This window comes from Oxyura jamaicensis, chromosome 4 (assembly GCF_011077185.1).
Source record: "Oxyura jamaicensis isolate SHBP4307 breed ruddy duck chromosome 4, BPBGC_Ojam_1.0, whole genome shotgun sequence".
In the NCBI taxonomy this organism is placed as follows: domain Eukaryota; kingdom Metazoa; phylum Chordata; class Aves; order Anseriformes; family Anatidae; genus Oxyura; species Oxyura jamaicensis.
In genome coordinates, this window is record NC_048896.1 from 46,707,808 (window position 1) to 46,729,659 (window position 21,852).

The window sequence follows — 21,852 nt, forward strand, 5'->3', positions numbered from 1 at the left end:
TTTGGGATGTTTGTGCATTTGTTTAACCTTTGGCTAAGTTTGTTTCAGATAAAAATCAACACAGTTACTTTTTAGCTGGGTGATAATATTACACAAATAATGCATGAATCATCGTTATCCATGTTATGAAAACAACATAGATAACCCATTTTTGACATCAATTTTAGATCAGCCTGATTCTAATGACTTCACTGATGTTGCTCTCTGTTTCCTGAGCAGTACAAGGAGAATTAGGTTCACTACCTCTTCCTATTCTAGGGCTAGCAAACATTCCAGAGGAGCTTTATTTGGAACAAGCGTGTAGGGTGGGGAGAACTTGAAGCATGAACTGTAGAAACCACCCCCTCTCCTCCAGCAGTTTCAGTTCAAAAAACTGTAGCAAAACCCGAAGTGCCACAGTTCAAGTTCCGCTTGCTGCTGGCAGAGCGCCATTCGGAGCTGCGGCTCAGCGAGACAGCAGAGGTGTGAGTGAGCAGCGATCCCTCAGCCCCCAAACACAGCACAAGCCATGCCATATACGTGAGATTTGGCTTCTGCTCCTCTAAACACCTTTTCTTTCATTCTCTATTTGGTTACTTATTTATATATTTTTAGGAGAGCTTGGGAAATACCACGCTCGCATATTCCTTCCCCAGCACCTCTGAGGAGAAGAAACAATAGCAAAACTATTTTTTCGTGGGGTGATTGAAGCAGGACATGCTTTTGGAACAGGCAGACTGCTTCCTCTGATCCACCACCTGCTAGTCTCAAGATTGCAAACCACCACTTCCAGTCCCGCTGTCCTGCATGCTCAAGTTTCTTCAGGCAGGAGGTTTCTGAGAGCAGTGAGGTCAGGGGAAACCCCACTAGGGCTGAGGGGAAACCCCACCTCGGGGCTTCCACTGAGTCAGACTTTTATTTATTTATTTTGTGCACAAGATTTATGTTTCATCTCAGTTCTCCTGAAAGCAGAGGGTATACACACTGCTGAAGAAAACAGTTTTTTCAAAGCCCCCAAAGTGCTCTCTCTTTCCTGATAGACTGGTAGAAGAACATGGCAAGGAAGAGAGGTGGAAGAGGATAGCCTGCATTAATGGAAAAGAGCAACACGATTTTAACAACATGAGCAGAGACTCATTGCAAACAGGTGAGAACTGGGCACTTGCCCTGCTATCCCATCTATACCAGGGAGAGTCCCAGGTATCACCTATAGCTGAAAAATGCAAAGGATTTACCCCACTCCTTGTTTATTTTTCTATTTTTAGTTCAGCCTACATACTACATATGTAGTAATACTCAAACAACCACATAAACCATTAAGAGCCCAATCCTGACACATTCATAGCCACGAGCAGAGATTATTAAAACAAATGTGTAAGAACTATCAGTTTACCCTGAGTAATCTCTACCATTAGCATAGACGTAAAAATGAAGTTATTAGCAGCAGCACTGAAAACATTCAGTTCCCATTGGTGATTAATACAGAATGCTCATACTTACCCTTTATAGCAGAAACTTAATAATAAATGAGAAACTTTAGAATAATTCAGAGCAGGTGTGAGATAATGGAATCAGAGATCACCCAGAACCCATTACCCACACACACACAAATAAAATAGAACATGGGAAGGGCAGAAATTTGAGAACAAAGTTGATCACATGGTCTCTGGGGAGGCAACATACACTGAATTTGCTTTGCAAGCCTAGTTTGATTTATTCATTTTCTGGACTGCTGGCCTGGCTTCCAGAAAGGCTGAGCACTTACACATCCTGCTGCACTATCAGAACAGGAGAATAGTAAGGCAGCCCAGCAGGCCTCAAGTGTTACTCCGGATCAACCCCCTGGTGTGCCTTACAATACCCAGGACACTTACCTTTCTGAACCTTGTCACAGAGAAGGTAAATCTCTTCCCCTCCAGTTACACACCCTGCTGTTCTGTCCATTCTTACAATTTTTAAGTTGGAGGCATTGGGAGCTTCTATTGAAAGGAAAAGATTTTAAAAATTTTAACTTCACAACAATTTTAGCTTACATAAAGTAAAAATAAAAATACACAAATGCAACAGAAAGACAAGGCACCAGTTCAACCTACTTAAATTTGTCTATGACTTTTAAAAAGGATGAATCAACAGTTTTTCATCTTACATGTGTAATCTTGTATGCTCTAAGCTCTGAGCGAACTGTTAACTATAAAATAAGGCCCTGGCCATTCCAGCACAATTCCAGCACTGGTACAAAAACAGAGCAGTGAACTGCATCCTGCATTAGCACTAACTTTATGACAAGGGTGCATTACAAGATAACATTTTCTTTCCTGTTTTCTTTGCAATGTGACACTGTTGAAAGCTGTTACCTTTAAGTCACTAGGTTAGTGCAATATGCAATGCTTGCTCTGCACTGTGGCTTACTTGAAAGCAACCTCAGTCCCTGACCAACACACCAGACTGCGATCAAAAAGCTCACGTCCACAGATCTTAGCAGAGGCATCAATGGACACCTCTGGGTTCCTGAGATAGAGCTATTATCTGATAATTAAATCATGACAATTATGTGACAAATTGTGTCCTCTCTGTGGAAATGACTTGGATGGTTCAAAAAAGGGCATTAGGAAAAAAAAAAAAAAAAAAATCTTTTGGAATCAACAAACAAGAGTTCACCTTGGGAGCTAAAAAAGTAGCAAATGAAAGCTATGTAGCAACTTAAACAGCAGAAACATGCACATTTTCCCTTTCTATTGTTCTCCTTCGTTGGAGTCAAAATTTTGATGGTCAGATTCATAAGGATGGGATAAATTTCATGGTTTTTCTATACAGCTTGATAAACACTCTGCCTCTGTTGATGCTTTGTCCTCTTTCTCCTTGCTTTACCAATACTCCCTATCATCATGTACTTAGGAGATAGAAAACAAATGGAATCTGTAATGGTTAGTACTGAAAATCAGTATTCCTTATATACACTATTAGGCAAATCACCTCAACCTGCAGATGAAAAATCTGTCTTCTCATCCAGAAAATAAGGGACACGTGTGCCATATGAATATCAGACATCATGTTTTCTCACACAGTGAACAAACACAAAGTAGGCCTGCATTCTCCACCTAATAGCAGGCAACATGCTACACAAGCTTTAGAACAGCTGCATTTAATACCTTTTCATCCAGACTCTGTCTGTATAAATTGATGACCATTGCACAAAGAAAGAAAATGGTACTTTTTTCTGACTCATTGAATAATGATTATCAGGAACGTGGCAAACCACAGGTACAGGGAAGAAAACTCAGGAGGAAATCTCAGGCAGCAGAAAGGGTTCAGATGAAATGAGTAAGTATAATCCAAAGGCACAAGGAGAAACAAAGTGGAAAGATTCACTTAGAAAAGAGGCAAATAGAGAAATGTAACACAAGTATAAAAATACTGATGGGTCCAGAGGAAATAAATGGATCAAAAACTCTGGTTGTTTTAGTCTCAGAAAACAAGGGCAAGCAGACGGCCAGCAAAACTGAAAAGTGTGTAACTCTCAAGAAAGACTGAAGTGAAGTTTTTCCTCACATCTTGTGTGACAAGGCTTTGCCACAGACAGCAACTGAAAACAAGAAGACAAGTCTGCAAAATGCAAACACAATATAGGAAGATGTTACAGAATCCTCACAGTACAGATGGCAGGATTAAACATGCTAACAGCAAAATAGAAATTTCCTTTAGGGCTTACATCAGTATCTATTAAAAACAGAATGATACCATGTGTACTTGGATAGACATGGGGCCAATATCCACGGGCTACCTAGTTATAGCAGTATCTACATATCCTTTTTGTAGGTAAAAAAGCTTGCCCCTTATTGAAAAGGTAATTAAAGCCAAATACACTTACTGCTGTCATATATTGCATCTGATATAACAGGATCAAGTCTTCGCGTGAAACTGCCATTGCTGTCAGGGAGAAAGGCTGTAAACATAAGACGCACCACACTGAGATCCATTTCTTTAGTCTGCTGCACTGCTGCCTGACGAATAATTTCTCTTTCTCGTTCTGGAACCAACAAATAGTACACACAAATTAACACAAAGGATGGGGGACCGTGCATTTTCCAAACATTACTATCAAAAAGCACCAATAGCAAGGAAACATTTAGTATCCATCGGCTTCTATCTTTTTATTCAGAGAAGAGGAGCTGTTCACAATATACTGTATTCATCTTGCAGTTTGTAAGATATTATTTAAGATAAGGTATGTAATTAAGAGACATAAAGAAAATGACTATTTTCTGCTCTCAATTTAAAAAGGTTGTGAAAAGGACAGAGGCTGCCCCAGGGACATTTGAATGCCAGGTATTAAAGTGATAAAGAGTAGGCTGGCCCCTTTATATGATTCCTGAAAGCAATGTAGACCACAGGTTTTACAGGGAGCACAGCTGAACTAAATAGGTATTCTCAAGGAAAGTCTCCACGGTTACTTAAGGATATTCTGTGTCCAGTTCTGGACTCCCTAGTACAAAAAAGACAGGGATCTCCTGGAAAGTGGAGGGCCACAAAGACGATACAGGGCCTGGAGCATCTTCCCTATGAAGAAAGGCTGAGAGACCCGGGTCTGTTCAGCCTGGAAAAAAGAAGACTGAGAGAGGATATTATAAATGTTTATAAATACCTGAAGTGTGGGAGATGGAGGGACTTGGCCAAACTCTTTTCAGTGGTTTGTGGGGAAAGGACAAGGGGTAATGGCCACAAAATTGAGCACAGGAAGTTCCACACCAACATGCAAAAGAACTTCTTCATGTGAGGGTGACGGAGCACTGGAACAGGCTGCCCAGGGAGGTCCTTCTCTGCCCAGGGAGACTCCAGGGAGTCTCCTTCTCTGGAGATATTCAAGGCCCATCTGGACGCCTACCTGAGCAGCCTGCTCTAAGGAACCCGCTTTGGCAGGGAGGCTGGACCCGATGATCTCTCAAGGTCCCTTCCAACAATTCTGTGATTCTGTGATATCATGTCTCACAGTGATAACACAAAATGACTGTTTATAAGCTTACTAAACAGGATAAGAGCAATGAAATATAGGTGTTGAGGAGGGTACAGGCAGCTATGGAAGAAATTTGTTCCGTACTCATGTGCATGTTAACAGCAAAAACTTTCGGATTTCCTGAAACACAGCAACAATACACAACAAGCACATAGCCATAGGCTGCTTTCCTACCCAGGACCTTTTTCTGGCTAAGAATCTGCATTTTCAGAAGCTAAGTCTGTTTTTTAGTAAAAGACCTATTAAAACCAGGCCACCAGTTCCACATACCAGTTAGCTGTCTGTCTCCACGTCCTTCTGCCTGCAGATAGCCAAGTTCAGGATGCACCAAGAGTCCTGGGTTGTATCCTTTTTTGCAAGCATCTATCATACGTGTTTCCAGAGTTTCAAACACCTTCTTCTTTGTGACATGAAGTATTCCAAGGTTTGCAAACCTGACAAATTTTGATTGAGAGAAATATTTTCTTAATGTCTTATGCCAAACCTGCAGCAGGCAGTCTTTCTTACCAGAGGGAGCTGCTCCACTGAACTCCAGCATGAAAATCTCAGCCAACCTTAAAAAGCATGTAAAATGTGTACCATCATACGACAACGATCATATGGCTGCACAGGATTTTCCCATGGTGTAAGAGGTAATCTATTAGTTTTCAGACTTACACTGTGGAAGCAACTAAGAAAACCTTTGAAGATCTGCTTGTCACACTTTGTTTGCTCTGTCATTAATATGTAATTTTATGGTTGTTATGCAAAGCAAACAATTGATCAGTAGAAGTTTGGTCAATTCAAACTGACTTAGAGAGCACGCTAAAAACAGTGTAAATTTTCCAAAGAAAATGTTTTAGGCTGGGCTTTGGGCTTTCAGCGAGACACTTCAGCTATCTCTGAATGAAAATTTCCATAATACAAAATATGCTTTTGTAAAAATCTCCTGGCACATTCAACAATCAATTAGATCTGGAAGTATGAAAACAAGACAATAACTCAATTTTCATATGGGTCAACTGAGGATAGGAAAGCTGTTTCTAAACATCTGATGAAAAACAAGACAGGTTAGGAAATGAGCCAAACTTTTCAAGATGAAAAGGAGCATTTCAAATAAAGCTATTTAAATTGCTGTGCTTGGTAAAGTTAGTGCACTGGGCTTGGACATCAAAAGTTACAGTTTAAAAGAATCTCTCTCTCCCAACCTCCTCAGCTTTTTAAACTTCTTCTTCTTCACCAACAAAGACATTCTTGAGATCACAGAACTAAAACTCACAGCCAGCATGAAACCTGATCTAAGCCTGAAAACGTAGACAGGAGCCTGAGTTCCATTTACTGATATAAACAATTACTCTTTTAAATTAAACAAGAACAGACCAACTACAATTTCACTATAATCTTACTGCTTTAAACTTAAAAAGTTTGACTCATTTGGTATTTTCATGTTTATACCTGTCTTGCATTAATTTCAAATTCATTAACTTTATTTTCTTAATGCTTTTCTCTTCACTATATTCCTATTGGTGTATTTCAGTGATGGTAAAGTATTGATCAAAAAGGTAACAAAAACTTTTGCTCAGTAACGTTACAGTCCGGTCTTTCCGAACAAACCTACTTACATTTTAAAGAATGAGCTTGCAGTACTAATTTGGACTGCACATCGAGAGACCAGAATTCTACAAATTCTAACTAAATATTATTTGCTCTAATCTATTTGGCCTGCCTAGGCCATATTCTAAAGAGGTAAACAGAAACCTAGTCTACTTTTCTGTTTAACATACAAAGCACACATTAGAGCATGAAGACTAGCGCTCCACTTAGCTGCTTATTAGTAGAGATTTTGTATTGTTTCTTATAGTGTTTCTAATCGATTCTCTGTACCTTAGTTCAGTTTTACAAATATATTTGACAAACTTACCCTACAACCATATCTTTAGGTCCTGCGTTAACTGTGCATACTCCATCTTCACAAAATTTACCCACCAAGCTGTGAGCATGCAAGTGGACGTATTTCCCGTTAGTAACTAACTGGACAATTACTTTTGCAGGTCCAACATAATTGCAAATCTGTAAATAAAGATAATTTTTTTATTATTTTTTTAAAGATGGAACAAGCAATGATTCCAGTCGAGTATTTTCTGTCAGCTAAGTACAATCAAGCTTACATAAGAGAAATGTGAATGCATCTTTTCATGAATTCCAAGTGACAAAATAACAGCAACAGATCATCAGAAAGTCAACACTTTTTTTTTGTAATTCAAGTTAACATACAAATGGCAGAAGTGGTGACAAAAAAGTTAAGAAATAAAACATATCTAAGGGAGAGCGACCCGTTTCCCAAATCATGAACACCAGTTTTACATTCTAGCCAGTTATGCTACAGTGCTCTCCTTAAACTTCAATTAGCACATTAAATTCACAATAGACATTGTTAGTCAGTTATGATAAACTGAGTGCCTTGGGAGGCACACTGGAGGACTATAAAGCTTTTTTTCCTTCATTATAGTTTCTAATCTTCATATATTTTTAATAGCTTTTAAAATTGTGATGTCAAGTAATGCTTCAAAAAACCCCCTAAAATTACTAACAATATATCATTTTGGTAAGTTAGTTGCTTTACATATATTATTCAAACATTATTTTCTTTCCTCATAAGTAATACTCTTCAACTCAGTTATCGGTTATGCATCATTTTCAAATTATGCCAAATATAAAATTATCTCACTTTAAAAAAGCAAACATTACCTTCCCTTCCAATTCACTTAATTAACCCTTTTATCAATGTTGTTTTTTTCCCTCCTCCTCTAATTTTTCTTCTAATGTGCCCAAGGCAAACTTCTTTGTATTACAGCAGCTTATAGATCTAATCAACCAAGGTATTAAAGGATCACGATAAACATTAAAGTGATGAATCGGTGATGAACTGAATACGTAAGGTCATATTGTTGATAAAATGCTGATAACCGGGGATTGCCACGATTTCACATTACTAAATCCTGCCACCTTCCTTCACTCCATTTAACCCCTCTCTTGAATCCCTTCCATCACAGCTGAAACACTGCATATATACGTTTGCCTTTGCCTGCCGTCTTCCTATTCGCTGCTAAAAGCCAAAAAAAAAACAAAACACCCAAACTACGAAAAAGATGTTCCAGGAGGAACAGGTGTGCAAAAGTATTCTCATTACTCACTGCCTGCAAGGTAACTGTATAATACTGTATTAACATGGATTTTGCAAGTGTTGCTTTCTGAAATATGAAGCATGGGGTACTCATGCTTTCTCCTGTTCCCAAATTCTAACCCCTCCTGGACTGAAACTGCACAAAGACACTGAATAATCACTTCTCCACCATTTCCCCATTTATCAGCAGTGAGAAAATGCAAGGATCCTTGTGCAACTTTCACAAAGTGACCTGAAAATAAAAATGATTATGTTTTGTGTCACATACCACCTTTATTATTACAATTAAGGCTGACAGAGGGGCTTTTTAAAAAATACTTTCTTTTCTTCCCTCACTAAACAAGCCTCTCCCTGCTATAAAGTTCCCAGCACAGCTATAGTGTTATATTCATTATGAGTAACACGCATGTTCTTGTATCACATCAGAAAAGTTCAAGACAATCCTTCATCAGCTGTAGAAACCACAGTGAAACTGTAGGTAGGACTGCTGCACGTCAAGGACTTTCCAGCCTCTGAAAGCAGAACATATAACTGCAGTGGTAACCAGATTGCTATCTCCCCCTGTTACTCAGCTCAGCATGATCTTTGTAGTCTCTCTCAGGGGAAAAACAAAAGAGTTCTTAAAACGTAATACCTTATATAGGTCATTAGACAAGAAAGGAATATTTTCGTCATCTAGTCTGACATCCTATGCTGTAGAGGCTATAGGATGTCCTTGAATTGTTTCCTACCTGTATGCCTTACAGACAGTATTTCCTCCTTGATTTTGAGATATCCAGATTATCTCAGTGGCCAGCAAAATAGTCCCATTGGTTAACCAGTCTTATATAACATAAACGAAGCCTGAAATCATTTCTGGGTCCTTGAATCATTGATACCACAACTTCAGAATAACCTATTTTTTTTTCTGCTATTAAGATACATAAATAACTATCACCTTTTCCTTCATGTAAAGGTGTTAGAAGATAGAGAGTATATTACAGTGATGAATACCCATACAGGAACCCAATAATTATGGTGTGGACAGGAAAACACATACACAGTATGAGGGGACAGTGTTTGGGTGCTGTATTGCTCGAAATCAGACCTGTGATCTGAAAAACCAGCTACTGAACACCAAATTAAAGACTGGGGAAAAAAAGAAAATAAGGAGTTCCTGGGAAGAGCATAGATGTAATACTTGATTACATCCTGTACTGAAACAGCATTCAATTGATTTAATCTGATAAAGTTAAAATGCTGCAGGCTCACATTTATCTGCTGTTCCTGTTAGAGAGAGATTTGTCTGAGAGATTAAGAGGACCCTGTGAACTTGAAATTGAGTCAATTTCAAAACAAGAGTTGAAAGATTTTTCAGTTATTTCACATCTTCCTGAAATCCAGACCCCAACCAGGTTTTTATACTTTCTAAAACTTAAAAAAAAAACTTGTAGAAAAACATTTTTCTACTTGAAAGATGTTTTTTTGAGTTACTCATACAAGCAAGAAGTGAAACCAAGCAATTAACTAAAGAAAGCAAATGATGGAAAGGACCATGTCAAACATACAAAACCAGCAATGATAAAAATATCTATTTCTCTTTCTAATCACTTTGTTATAGCAGCTACATCCCCAATCCTGCCTGACCTTTTGAGTAAGACCAGTGCTGTCTTAAATACTCACATACAAAAAGCATTCCACAGATGAGGCATCACTCACTCTTCATAAATGCCTTGTTTTCAGAGAACAGCATTACTTTTTTTTCAGTTGCCAGTTTAAGACAAGACATTTCATGCGTGGTAGGAACTGTTTAGCCAACTGAATACTTACATAGACCCAAGACCTTTAGGCCACCTAAGAACAAGCAATGTAAAGTAACTTAAATCAATGGGAGTTGTAGATCTTTTGATCCTCTGAATCTGAGGTTGCTCTTACACCAAAAATACACTGTGCACTGCCTAAGGAGCCCAAGTACAGGGCCCCAGTACTCCATGTTCAGCCAAACCAGCCACGGCAGTAAAAAACACAAATCTCTATGAATTTAGCTTTGGTTGAATTGGTTCAGCGCAGGTTTTTAAGAGGCATTAAAGATTTATAACAAAAAATCTGCTCGTTTTTGACTAGTGATTATTTATTTTCTTGGCCATTGAATGAATCAGTGATCTATCACTCCACAACTTAATTCCTATAGAGAAAAAAAGCAAGTATGTTGCTCCTCTCTTCATCAAGAAAGTTCATCAACTAAATAACTTGCTTAATTTTCCAGATTTTCCTCCTGAACTTGAAGTAGGTGCTGAAATCCCCCTGATTTCAATAAGAAAGCTTATCTCCAAATTGAGGTATAATTTAGGATATAGCCCAAGGACATGTCTGGATGGGCAGTGCTCCTATTTGGGCACCTGGGTTCAGGACTGCCTAACTGGTACTCGGCTTTGATTCACAAGCCGAACTTCACTATGTCCAGACTCATCGGCAGAGAGACAGTGCTCATTAGCTTGGGCACATCTCTGAGCAACAGTGGTTACCCAGCCTCTGGGCTGGAACTCATTTACATCCAGCTCACAGAATAGGCAACACGAATTTGTTTGCAGCCACCCATGTAGATTTGCCCCCAAGGAGATGAAAACTCAGGACATTTCCTTCACACCGCTATTTTCAGCAAATTATTTTCACACCCAAAACTGGATCAAGCACTTCAGTGTCAAACATGAATACTCTAACATCAGTATGTAAGATCAGGACATACATAGTAAATGTGTAAAAAGGTGAATGGAAATCTTCTATGGAAGTTTTCTGGCAGTTTTCCAAATGCATAAAAACAAGCAACTTATTCACTGAGCTGTTGATAGTATCAGACAATCCAGTTTTGTTCTTTTGGTGGTTCTCTTTTTTTGGTTGTTGTTGTTCTAAAACTCTTTAGAGAGCTTTGGGAGAGCAAATCTGTTGTTATCTGGATACAGAATAACTATATCCAACTACAAAAACACAACTGTTTTTTACATGGACAACAAGCAAATTATGAGGAAACAGCTCAAAAGCTTTAATTTCAGCTGTTCTAGATGCTATTTTAGATAGACTCAATTTTCTAGTGTTACTTTCATCAAGCAGACGGAAATGAAATTTAAAATGGAGAATTTTAGGTAGCTTGCCATGAAATCTTCCTTCATTATAGTATGGTCAATATCTGCAGCTCCTCTGCAAAATTATATAAAATCCACTAAATCCTCTAAAAACACAACATGTTTTGTACATAACATTAAGATTACTATTAGCAAAGATGGCAGTAAACAAAGGAATACAAGGCCCTAAAGTATGAAGTTGAATGAATTCTATTTTTGATATTACAGGGAAAAATACTGCTGGTAAGTGGACTCCATTTGCTATGACTGTGCTACTGTGCTGTTAAAACAAGAGTTTTTATCAATTCCAAGTTGCCAGCCAATACAGATTTGTCTCAAGTGCAAAGACTTGCTGGCACTGTAGAACTGCTGCACTAACTCCTGGTGTATACCATCTCCTAATACACTCTACAGGAGGTAGTTAAACATGTAATTAACTACCAACACATCTTGCTTAGAGACATGGCAAAGTTTTCAGCACTTGAAATGAAAGACACATCTTTATGCTTTCCAGCTCAGCTGGAAGTTAGGGAGTAGGTGCAGGAAAAAAAAAAAAAAAGGGTGAGGTTCAATAGTCCACATTATGCAAGTCATATCAGATACATGTTTTTCTTTAGACTTTTAACCCATAACAATAACAAAAGTGGGTAGGAAGACTGCAGTGCTTTTTAGTGCACTGAAGATGTGTATTTTCAGAACATCCCATGGTGGCTACTGGTAAATTGCATCAGCTTTCTGCACACAGTTGGCCAAGTGCAAGAGATCCTGGTACAAGCTGCACTGACCACCCACCCCATGTCCAAGGTTTAAAGATCTGTCACAAAGCTTTCTTTTTACAGAACAGCCAATGTCACACTACTGCCCTTTTGCATCACCATGGTCAACAAATAGAGGTTTACGGTGAAAGCCTTGGCATAACTGTAAAAATAAAATAAAATACAGTAGTCTTCAACTGTGCTTGCCTCATTTACAACAAGGTGAGCACCCTTTGACAAAACACAGCAGAGACTTACAGGAAAAGGTGTGAAACAGTTCTGTCTTTACTGGCACCACTTGAATCGAGAACAAGCACTAACAAGCAATGGCCTTGAGGAATTTACTTGTTGTGTTCCTTTGCCAGCCTCTCCCAGCAGGTGTTGCCATGTGGGGATTTGTACTAGAAAAAAACCAGATGCGCACAGTAGGACGAGAGAAAGGGAGGGGAAGGGACACGTGTGTGTTGGGGGAGCTTTAGATGAAATTAAAATCTGATGATCAATGAAACCAGGTTTGATGGAAAGCCAAAGAACATTTTGCTTTCTAGTTTTTCCACTGAGAAATTCCATTCCCTATAGAACTTCTCATTGCTTATCTCGTTGTGCTATTTCATGTCCCATCATACCTTTGGGAAATACAATAACATAACAACTGATAATTATTTGTATTAATCATCAATACAGATGGAATTGGAATCCAAAGATCTGGCTCAGTTGAGGTACATTCTTTTTATTTGAACATACCACTAAAATTTTATTCAATGGTTCATCACTGTCGTCACAATAGGAAAGGGAAAAGCAAGAAGATTCTTTGCCTGGGCTGGTAATTTTTCATAACAGTTTTGCAAGGCTACATGAAATCAGCTTTTTCAGCCTCTTCTCAATTTGCCAGACTAACACCCCCTAGGCTAACTCAGCCAATGCTGATTATTTTCCACTGAGTCATGCTCATACTGATTCATTATGGACATGCAACTGTTCCAAACTCTACTCTTTCTCAAGAACTGCAAAAGAACTACATGCATGCAACAGGGAAAGCTAATGAGCGGCACACACCAACGCCTAGTCTAGATGCTAACTGCTTGCCACCCTTCCATTCCCTTCTCTCCCTATAATGGAGTAAAATACAACACCAGAATTAAAAAATATTAACCCTCTTCCTCATGAGACAATCTCTAGCACAGTAAGTTCATCAAAGACATAACACAGAGACAAGACTGAGAGTTCATTAAGTTCAAAAAAATGCAGAAAACACAGTACATCTTTTCCCCACTTCTATGCAGAAAGAATTTGCTGCAAGAACCTTAGGCAAAGAAAGTTCATCCCTAATCCTAGAATGATTAATCATCACTGTTATAATCTTCATATTGTGCTAGCACAGAATATTTCTTTGAGTAACACGCTTGAATTTTTCCTGGAATAAAAGAAAGAGATTCAGCAAACTCCTGAACATAATGCTGCTCCTGTTAAAATGACAAGATTTCTGTTGATTTTAAAGTAATCTGGATGAAGTCCTTAAGAACTTAAGGACTCAATACCCTAGAGTAAGGAGTAACATGAATACAAAAAGAAGGAAAACTTGGTAAATAGCATTTTAGACTGAACTGGAATAAGTGACTGGACTCTAGCATTATGCTGAAAGTGGTGTAACTAACCAGCCTAGGCTTTACATTATACTAAAGCTGCACCTTGCAGAAGAGCTCCATTGGTCTGCACAAGGACAGTGAGGTGGTAGATGTAGGAAAGCTTACTGCTTAACTGCTACCAAATAAGTATGGTGCCAAAGTATCTCCACAAATCTGAAAACTACTTGCTTTTTAAAATCAATTTCACTTTTAAAGTGGGAATTGAAGTGCAGTCAATCAGAGTAATTTCGTACAAAAGTGTGTTGATTTGCAGTAAGGTCCTACATGCACTTGCATTCAGCTTTCAAAATATTAAATTTTTATGTTCTTACTTTGACTTGAGGGAATGATTTTTTGTTCTTTTCACTGGAAGCACCAGGAAGTCCACCATGTGAAGGCCCTTCACATACGTATCGGAATCGAAAACCCCTCTGTGGAAATAAAGGAAAAGAAACTTGAAAGCTCTTTAAAAACAAAACTGAAAAAAGATAGCACATGCACATGTGCATGCATACACACACACACGACTTGCCCACAAACTGTAGTTACAAATGCTCATCCCTGAAACATTGTCTGAGAAATGGTTGACAAAGCACCACTGAACTGTAGCTCCAGAGAAATTGTCCTATTCTCACTCTTACACATTAGCAACAACCAGATATCTTTCAGTAAGTGAAGATATTTTGAGGCAGAGACCTATTTATACTCTCAAAACAGGATAAAAATTAAAAGACAGAGAATGTAAGAACAGTTGTTCTTTCTCCCACAATAGCTGATAGGTAGAGAGGATTGCAACCGATCAGGAAAGTACACAGCATAATGGAAAAAAAAGCATGAATGACACAGAAACTCTTCTTCCTTGTAGGAAGAGCATGGGAAAGCGATATCCCTGAGAAGAGTCCAGAGGCAGCACAAAAGATTCAGGGGACATTGAATGACCAAGTAGCAACCGCTCTAGAGTACAAACGTCCATGGATGCCTTTGTTATTACAGGAAATTATATTCCCTTTGCTTTACTAAGTAATCTACACTGTACAGAAAATGCAATTCTTAAGCAAATGTATTTGGTAACTCTACTTAGCTATGCTGTTTAATATGGCCCCCCCTTTGAATACTTTCAGACCTACTCCACAGTCCTGCAATTTCTGGCAAAGTCCCTGTCTTATACAGGCCTCCCGATGTGTTTGTTCAAACAGCACCAGGTAAGTGTTGCATCCTTCAAGGATCATTCAGCCTCTAATAGTAGGCAGCTCTGAATTTGAAGTCTGTATTAGCTGACAGTGAACATGTCTCAAAAAATTACTCTGTAATCTTTAGCTTCGACATCTATCTCACTAAACAAAGCCTTTTCAGTTTAAGAACCCATCTCCCAAGCAAATGGAAAGATCTGTCTTTTGTTCAGATGCTGATGAGAGAGTGTAAGTAATTCTAGATCACATATTTGCCCTCCTATGGTGACCAAGTGTATTGCAAGTGAAGTGCCCAACTATGATGAGCTTGAACTCAAGTTGTCCAGAAGGAAAAGCAGCCTCCACAGTCATGTTGCCAGGGACAACCTAGTCTCTCTTGACCTCTTATGCGTTAGGCCCAACAGGTCCAGCAGACATCCGAGTGGCCTTCCCCAGTCTATTGCCCTTCCTACGGTAGCTGTGTTTTCACACATACAGTCCTACTCTCCCCCGTTATCTCTTTGTTCCTAAAACGAACACAAGCACAGCACCCTGCCTATGGATCACCCTCATTACCCTGTTATAAACCATCGCTCAGCTTGCCACATGCTATTCCACTAAAGAGCTGCTTGTGGAGATGTCACATATGGAAAAGGGTGGTCTCTCTTTAGGCACTGCACACTATAGGCTCTGCCATGCAAAGACGTGGCCTAATTTGCGATAATCTAAAACAAGGAAGAGGCAGCATATTCTTCCAAGAGTTCACAGTACATTGTTGTGAACGCTTAAGTGTCTCCTATTCCCATAGGGATGCTCAAGTATAAAAATGTCCTTAGTGTGCACCTGAAATAGATGTTCCCTACAGTCCCCTAGAAGAGTGACTGGATTGTGACATGCATTTGCAGAAGACCAAGCAGGGGACAGAATGGCTTCTAGACAACCATCTACTTAACAGCTGCATAATGTAGGATTTTATGCAACTACGTGGGAGAGGCAAAAAAGGGACTTCTTACTGTAACAGCTTAAGGAGGAATACTTGAAATTGCTGATGCCACCAGCCAGAATCACTCTGTACTTCAGTTGCACGAATAATAACCAGTACTTTAGGATGAAACTATCAGAGCAGCGTAAGTGAGCGTTCACTACTGAGTCACTAAAAAAAGTTACTTTCAAGTATTTATCTTCATTTGTCTTGGGTTATCCAGAACAGCCAACTGTGATAAAAGAAATCTCAAAGGACAACAGGATTTCTCCATGATGACAAAACATGAGTCAAAACTTCCTGTAACTTCTGGGAATGGAATGAAATGTTTGGATTTTTTTCTTTCACATCTTTCAAGAAACATTAAACAAATTATAAAAAAACTCCCATGATTGGTCTACAAATTTATGTTTCAAAATACTGGGGTACTACAACACTCATTTCTAAGATGACAACTCTATATTTAGCAAGACATTTTTAAAAACCCTCGTTTTTTTTTTGTCTTATGACACTTCCAAAGAGACACAGAGATGAAGACAGAACAAAACAGGAAACGATTTAACTACAAAAGTGAGAGGAAAAACTGCTCATGGTTAAATGCCATATTTGTTATTAAGCTTAACCTCTTCAACCCTTTTCTCTCATCTTAAGTCATAGCTTTATTCAAAGCTGAACACAGTGACATTGCTATCTTAAAGATTTTCAAAATGTAGTGTTCTTACCTGTTTTGGCTGCTCAATGATTTGAAGATACGGTCCGTCTGCTAATATAAAAGAAAGAAGAAATGTCAAAATGCAAATTATATTTTTATTACAATGAAACAGAAGTTACAGGGATAAAATGGATATCCTTGAATGTCTTGAAATTTTTTTGAAAGCACCTAAGCATCTTCAGAACTCAAGTAAAATTCTAATAACTAATTTATCAGTTGGGAGTCTACCATTTGTAACCTTTACCAAGAGCACTGGAGTAAGAAGGGATTGATTAAATAACAAAAGCTACTTTTAGCTCAGAGGACCTAAAGGAGCAACTCAGATCACCCAGTTAAGACTGAGCAGTGAGTAAGAATGGGATCCTCTCCTTGCCACAGATGAGCTGCCTGGCCTTCTTGAGCTAAGGTTAACTTTTGTATTTAAACCCCTTGGGCTCTAAAGACTATATTCACAAGCCTTGGCCCTGGGGCTTCCTACTAACTAGGTGCTTTTGAAAGCTGAGAGCCAATCGGTAGCTCTGAGGTATGGGAATATAGGAGGAATTCAAGCTGTCTCAACATGTCCTAACAGTAAGAGCTACTTTAAAAAAATGGGACCAAGCCATTTACATTCTTTCGATAATTTCAAATATACTTTTAAATATACTGCTCTGCTGTGCCTCTAAAACATTGAGCACACTCTATTTGACTAAAGATGCAGACTCTTTAATGAAATCCATCTTTATGCATGTTGCTGACACACTGGGTTATGTTCTAATAAATTCTGGTTGTTTTTCAAAGAAGGCTTATTAGCTTCAACAGCTTTAAACCTTGCACTATTCCTTGAATGTTAGATAACTTCACAACACAAACCTCCTTCAAAACTCACCAGTTTAAATAGCCTTTGGGCAGACCCTAAATCAAATGAGAACTCTGTGCCACCAGAGCTCAGAATTAATCACCTCATCAAAGGAAGCTCCAACTCTGATCAATTGGATTGTATACACAGAGAGAAGGAAAGCTCTCTAGATGGATGGGTGTGAAGTGCCTCTTCAAATGCAAGCCATTCCTGAGGCTGAAAACAACAGTTCTGCGAGGTATAATTTCCTTCCTGTCTCTTGACAAGCAAAGAAGAGGATTTGGGTTTCAATGCTAAAAAAATCAGTTGTTATCAAAGCAGACCCCAAATGGCAGCTTCACTGTGAATACCGGCACAATATATTGCCAGCTATATTCCTGTTGAGTTTATGTATCATCACTTATACCCTACTGAAGCTATTCATGCTGAGGAAACTAGCAAGCCCACTGGGATACATGAAACCTCCAGAAGAGACAAGCTACATCTGTACTGCAGGGCCTGTAAGCAAAAAAAGCATATTGTGCCTTGCCAGCATCCACGAGAAGGCATGGTCAGCCTCTGAACATCTGTACCACCTGCAAGTACCATGCTATCCAGCTACCTCAACCAGGTAGTACTTGGATGGAGCATAGAACCACATGCTTGCTTCAACTTCATTGTCCACTGATCATTAAAAATGGCGGAGGATTAATTCATTTACAGTTTGCAGTATCACTGTGCGTCCTCCTCCACTCCACAATACAACTTTAATAAGAGGCCTTCACATCCTCAGACAACACAGTTCTTATCTGATTACTCTCAACATGAAAAGTTTTGATAAATATGCTAACAGATAGAATTATTTTGCTGTCAAAGTCAGCAAAACTGAATTAACTTCATGTCAAAGGTCCATTGCAAATGCCAGTCACAACAATTTCACATAAAAAGATAATTTATTTCCCAAATCCAACACTCTTCCTGTGAAAAAGTAAACAGTGCTACAATTAAAATCTTTGAAGTCATGTAAAGCAACTGCTTCAACACCATACACAAGTTATTTTACACTAGAAAACAGGAAAAACATTTTGGGCTTTAGAAAGTTTAAAAGATGCAGATTATTTAGTTTTAGTGTGGTTTTATGCTCTTTTTTCTGACTGTAACATGGAGTCAAGATGAGTAAAGTTGAGTTTAAGCATGACACTGGCACTTGAATGTAAGACCTCTGTTCACAGACCTCTAACTCTCCCCATGCATTAGGCACCTAAAATTTTATAGTTTAACAACCCAGAGGCCTTGTATCTTCTGGGCACTGGCAGAAGCAATTCACTTTAAATACAACCACGTAGCTCAACTCTCAACCAAGCCTCCAGGTCAGGACCTGCCAAGCAGTTGTTCTCCGTCTGTTTTCCCCTTAGGAATTCACTTTCAAGGCATATACTTGTGATTAGAATCGGCACAAAACCTTACTGCTCCCTCTGGCATGAGCCAGAAAAACAAAGTGCTCTTTTATACAAAAGCTACTACGTGGTTCCAGCAGTCCCCCAGGATGCAGCAGACCCAGGTTCAAGACTTTCCTCTGCATGAGGGAGTTTAAAGTCCTAAGAGAGGAATTTCCATTATATTGGCCTAGTGGAAAGCTCAAGGGGAATTCTTTGTACTACTGAGATGGTTTCAGCTTGCATGGCATTTGTGAAAACTCTGGAAATGGAAAACTTAGGACAGCAGTACTAATGCCCCCTTGGGAAAAAATCTTATAAAAAGCATACAAATATATAAAAAGTAAAGTATTTTACATACCAATACTAAGAAAGTGCAAAAAAGGGTGCAGTATGCTATCATTAATCAGTGATAACAGACATTAACCAATCACATACCTATGTATTAAAGACAAAGCTCTGCAATGTCTTATTTTAGCCTTTGGATTTTATGAATAAATATTTTCTCTTTTCTTACAACTAAGTAATTCTCTGGTACAGCATTTGAAGCAGATCTGAGTAAGTGGACAGCGAAGGCACACTAATGCCAGGCACTTGATTATGCCAGAAAAGCTATGTAGAAATAAAGCAGAAATATTAAAGGTAACTTTCAAGCCTAAGTGACATATTATTTTGACTATGAAAAGGATTTTGCTTTGCAAAAGGTCTCATCCAGCTGTCTTCCCTAGGCTCTGAATACTTTCCAGAAGTACGTTAGATAGACAGCCTAACATTTGCTGTGTGGTCCCTTCTCTGTCTCTTCCTCTCCCTCTCTCAGATCTTTTCCCCAGGAGGGGGAATGTGAAATAAACCTAGGTGTTTTGCACAGGGATATTTTTAATAGTTGATTTCTATTAGTAGGCATGTCTTGTCTAAGCAGATTGCAGGAAGCTGAAGATGTACAGCTTGTAAATGGCACATATAATGACGAGGTTGGTGACGACCTTTTGCATCTCTGTTCTAAGCTGTTCAAGTTGTTGGTGAGGAACCCCTCTTTAAGAGTTACACAAGCAGAAGGAACACTACTAAACACACAGCTTGAGCTTCACATTTGCCCCAGAGAGGCTGAAGCAGCATACAGTCGTGGAGTTGGCCTCTGCACAGGGATGACTCCCACAACTGCCAAGAGCCGAGTTTTGACTGCTCATGACCTGCCTGGCACTGCTGCACAACCAGGAGGGCTACGAATGGCAACTCAGTCATGCAGTCCTCCAGCCTGGAGGGGGTCTGGTGCAGAATGCCACATCCTGATACTCTTCAGTGCTTCCTTTTCTGTCTTCTGGCCTTGCTTGCCACAGGCCAGCTCACATCCCGCTGCCTCTCCTCCAGCCTGAGTCACAGTCGCACTTCCCCACATCTTCTCCAACTGCTACATTTCTTCATTTTCCTTCCTGTGTGAGTCAGAGGCCCTCCTGCATCTTGACACTCCCACCGCTTACATTCTTTCTTCCACTTGACAGGCCTCACCCTGCACACACAATTCCCAAAGGAGCACCCACTGAGGTGTGCTCTTTCCACCACAGCCAAGTCAAGGGTTTGTGAGGTTGGGAGGATATAGGCAGCTGTATTGCATCCTGCCCTTGTAATTGTGTGCTGTTTTACCCAATGCATATGGATGAAACCACTCTCAGCCTCTAGGTCTTGGTTATAGAACCCAATACCAACTCTCTTGTGTCCATCCTGGAAGTGGTAACTTGCTGCTAAAAGCTCAGACTCCAGATCTAGTCTCTTATCCTTCCTTAAGCCCTGTTATAGACATAGATCTGTTAGGGCAGATCTATGGCAGAGGAGAGCCACGAGGATGATCAGAGGGCTAGAGCACCTCTGCTGTCAAGGCAGGCTGAGGGAGCTGGGGTTGTTCAGCCTGGGGAAAAGAAGGCTCTGGGGGAGACCTCACAGCAGCCTGCCAGTGCCTAAAGGGGATCTCCAGGAAAGCTGGGGAGGAACTCTTTGTCAAGGTGATAGTGATAAGACAAGGGGGAATGGTTTTAAACTAGAAGAGGGGAGATTTAGATTAGATATTAGGAAGAACTTCTTTACTCATAGGGTGTAAGGCACTGGAACAGGCTGCCCAGAGAAGTTGGGGATGCACTGTGTGGCTTAACCCAGCAGGCAGCTAAGCACTACACAGCCATTCTCCCACTCCCCTGAGCATCATCAGGGAGAGTACAAGGAAAAAGTACAAGAACTCGTGGGTTGAGATAAGAACAGTTTAATAAGAAAGGGAAAAGAAAATGTGTTGTGCATCACCAGCCACCAACTGATGCCCAGCCAGTCCCTGAGCAGCATCCGCCTCCCCCCAGCCGTTTCCCCCAGTTTTATTTTCAACATGATGCTATGTGGTACAGGACATCCCTTTGGTCACCACGGATCAGCTGTCCTGCCTGTGTCCCCTCTCAGCTTCTTGTGTACCCCCAGCCTCCTCGCTGGCAGGGCAGAATGAGAAGCCAAAAATCCTTGACTCAGTGTAAGCTCTGCTCAGCAACAGCTAAAAACATTGACGCGTTATCAGCGTTATTCTCATCCTAAATCCAAAACATGGCAGCATATCAGCTACTAGGAAGATTAGGAAAATTAACTCTGCAGAAGCCAAAACCAGAACACCCCATCCCTGGAAGCGTTCAAGGCCAGGCTGGATGGGGCTTTGAGTGACCTGGTCTGGGGGGAGGTGTCCCTGCCCATGGCAGGGGGTTGGTCTTTAATGTCCCTTCCAACCTAAACCATTCTATGATTCATAAGTCCTCCCCCTCAGGGATCTACCCTTACAGGAAGGCTCTGCAGAATTTAAAGTGTGGTATTTAAGGCAAGATGTTTAAAGCAAGCAGCCCATGGGCTTTGCTTAACCAGTTTCCTCCCCCACTTCACTCTTCAGAAGATCTAGAAAAAAACACCAAAAGCTGTAGGCAATTCTGCCCATGCTTATGAGGAATAGGGCTGCTGCAGTGGGACCGGGAAATGAACACCCATCTCATTTTTGCTGATGGTCAGGCTTCCCTGAATCTCCCATTAAGAATAACTTTCTCTTTGAGAGAATATGAAATGAAGATGTTTCTTCTTCTTCTTCTT

The 21,852-nt window shown here is 39.8% G+C and overlaps 1 protein-coding gene across 4 annotated transcripts in view; it reads right to left on the minus strand.

Moving 5' to 3' along the window:
• NFKB1 (nuclear factor kappa B subunit 1) overlaps window positions 1–21,852 on the minus strand; it is a 57,101-nt gene that overhangs the window by 18,447 nt on the left and 16,802 nt on the right. For 3 of the 4 annotated variants that reach the window (XM_035326339.1, XM_035326337.1, XM_035326340.1), the window contains exons 4-9: window positions 16,505–16,545; window positions 13,964–14,062; window positions 6,891–7,039; window positions 5,261–5,424; window positions 3,848–4,006; window positions 1,854–1,958 (exon numbers count right to left, since the gene is read on the minus strand). In XM_035326339.1, the coding sequence (XP_035182230.1) occupies window positions 1,854–1,958; window positions 3,848–4,006; window positions 5,261–5,424; window positions 6,891–7,039; window positions 13,964–14,062; window positions 16,505–16,545 (717 nt within the window). The remainder of the gene's footprint in view (window positions 1–1,853; window positions 1,959–3,847; window positions 4,007–5,260; window positions 5,425–6,890; window positions 7,040–13,963; window positions 14,063–16,504; window positions 16,546–21,852) is intronic. The other variant, XM_035326338.1, reaches the window with a different exon arrangement.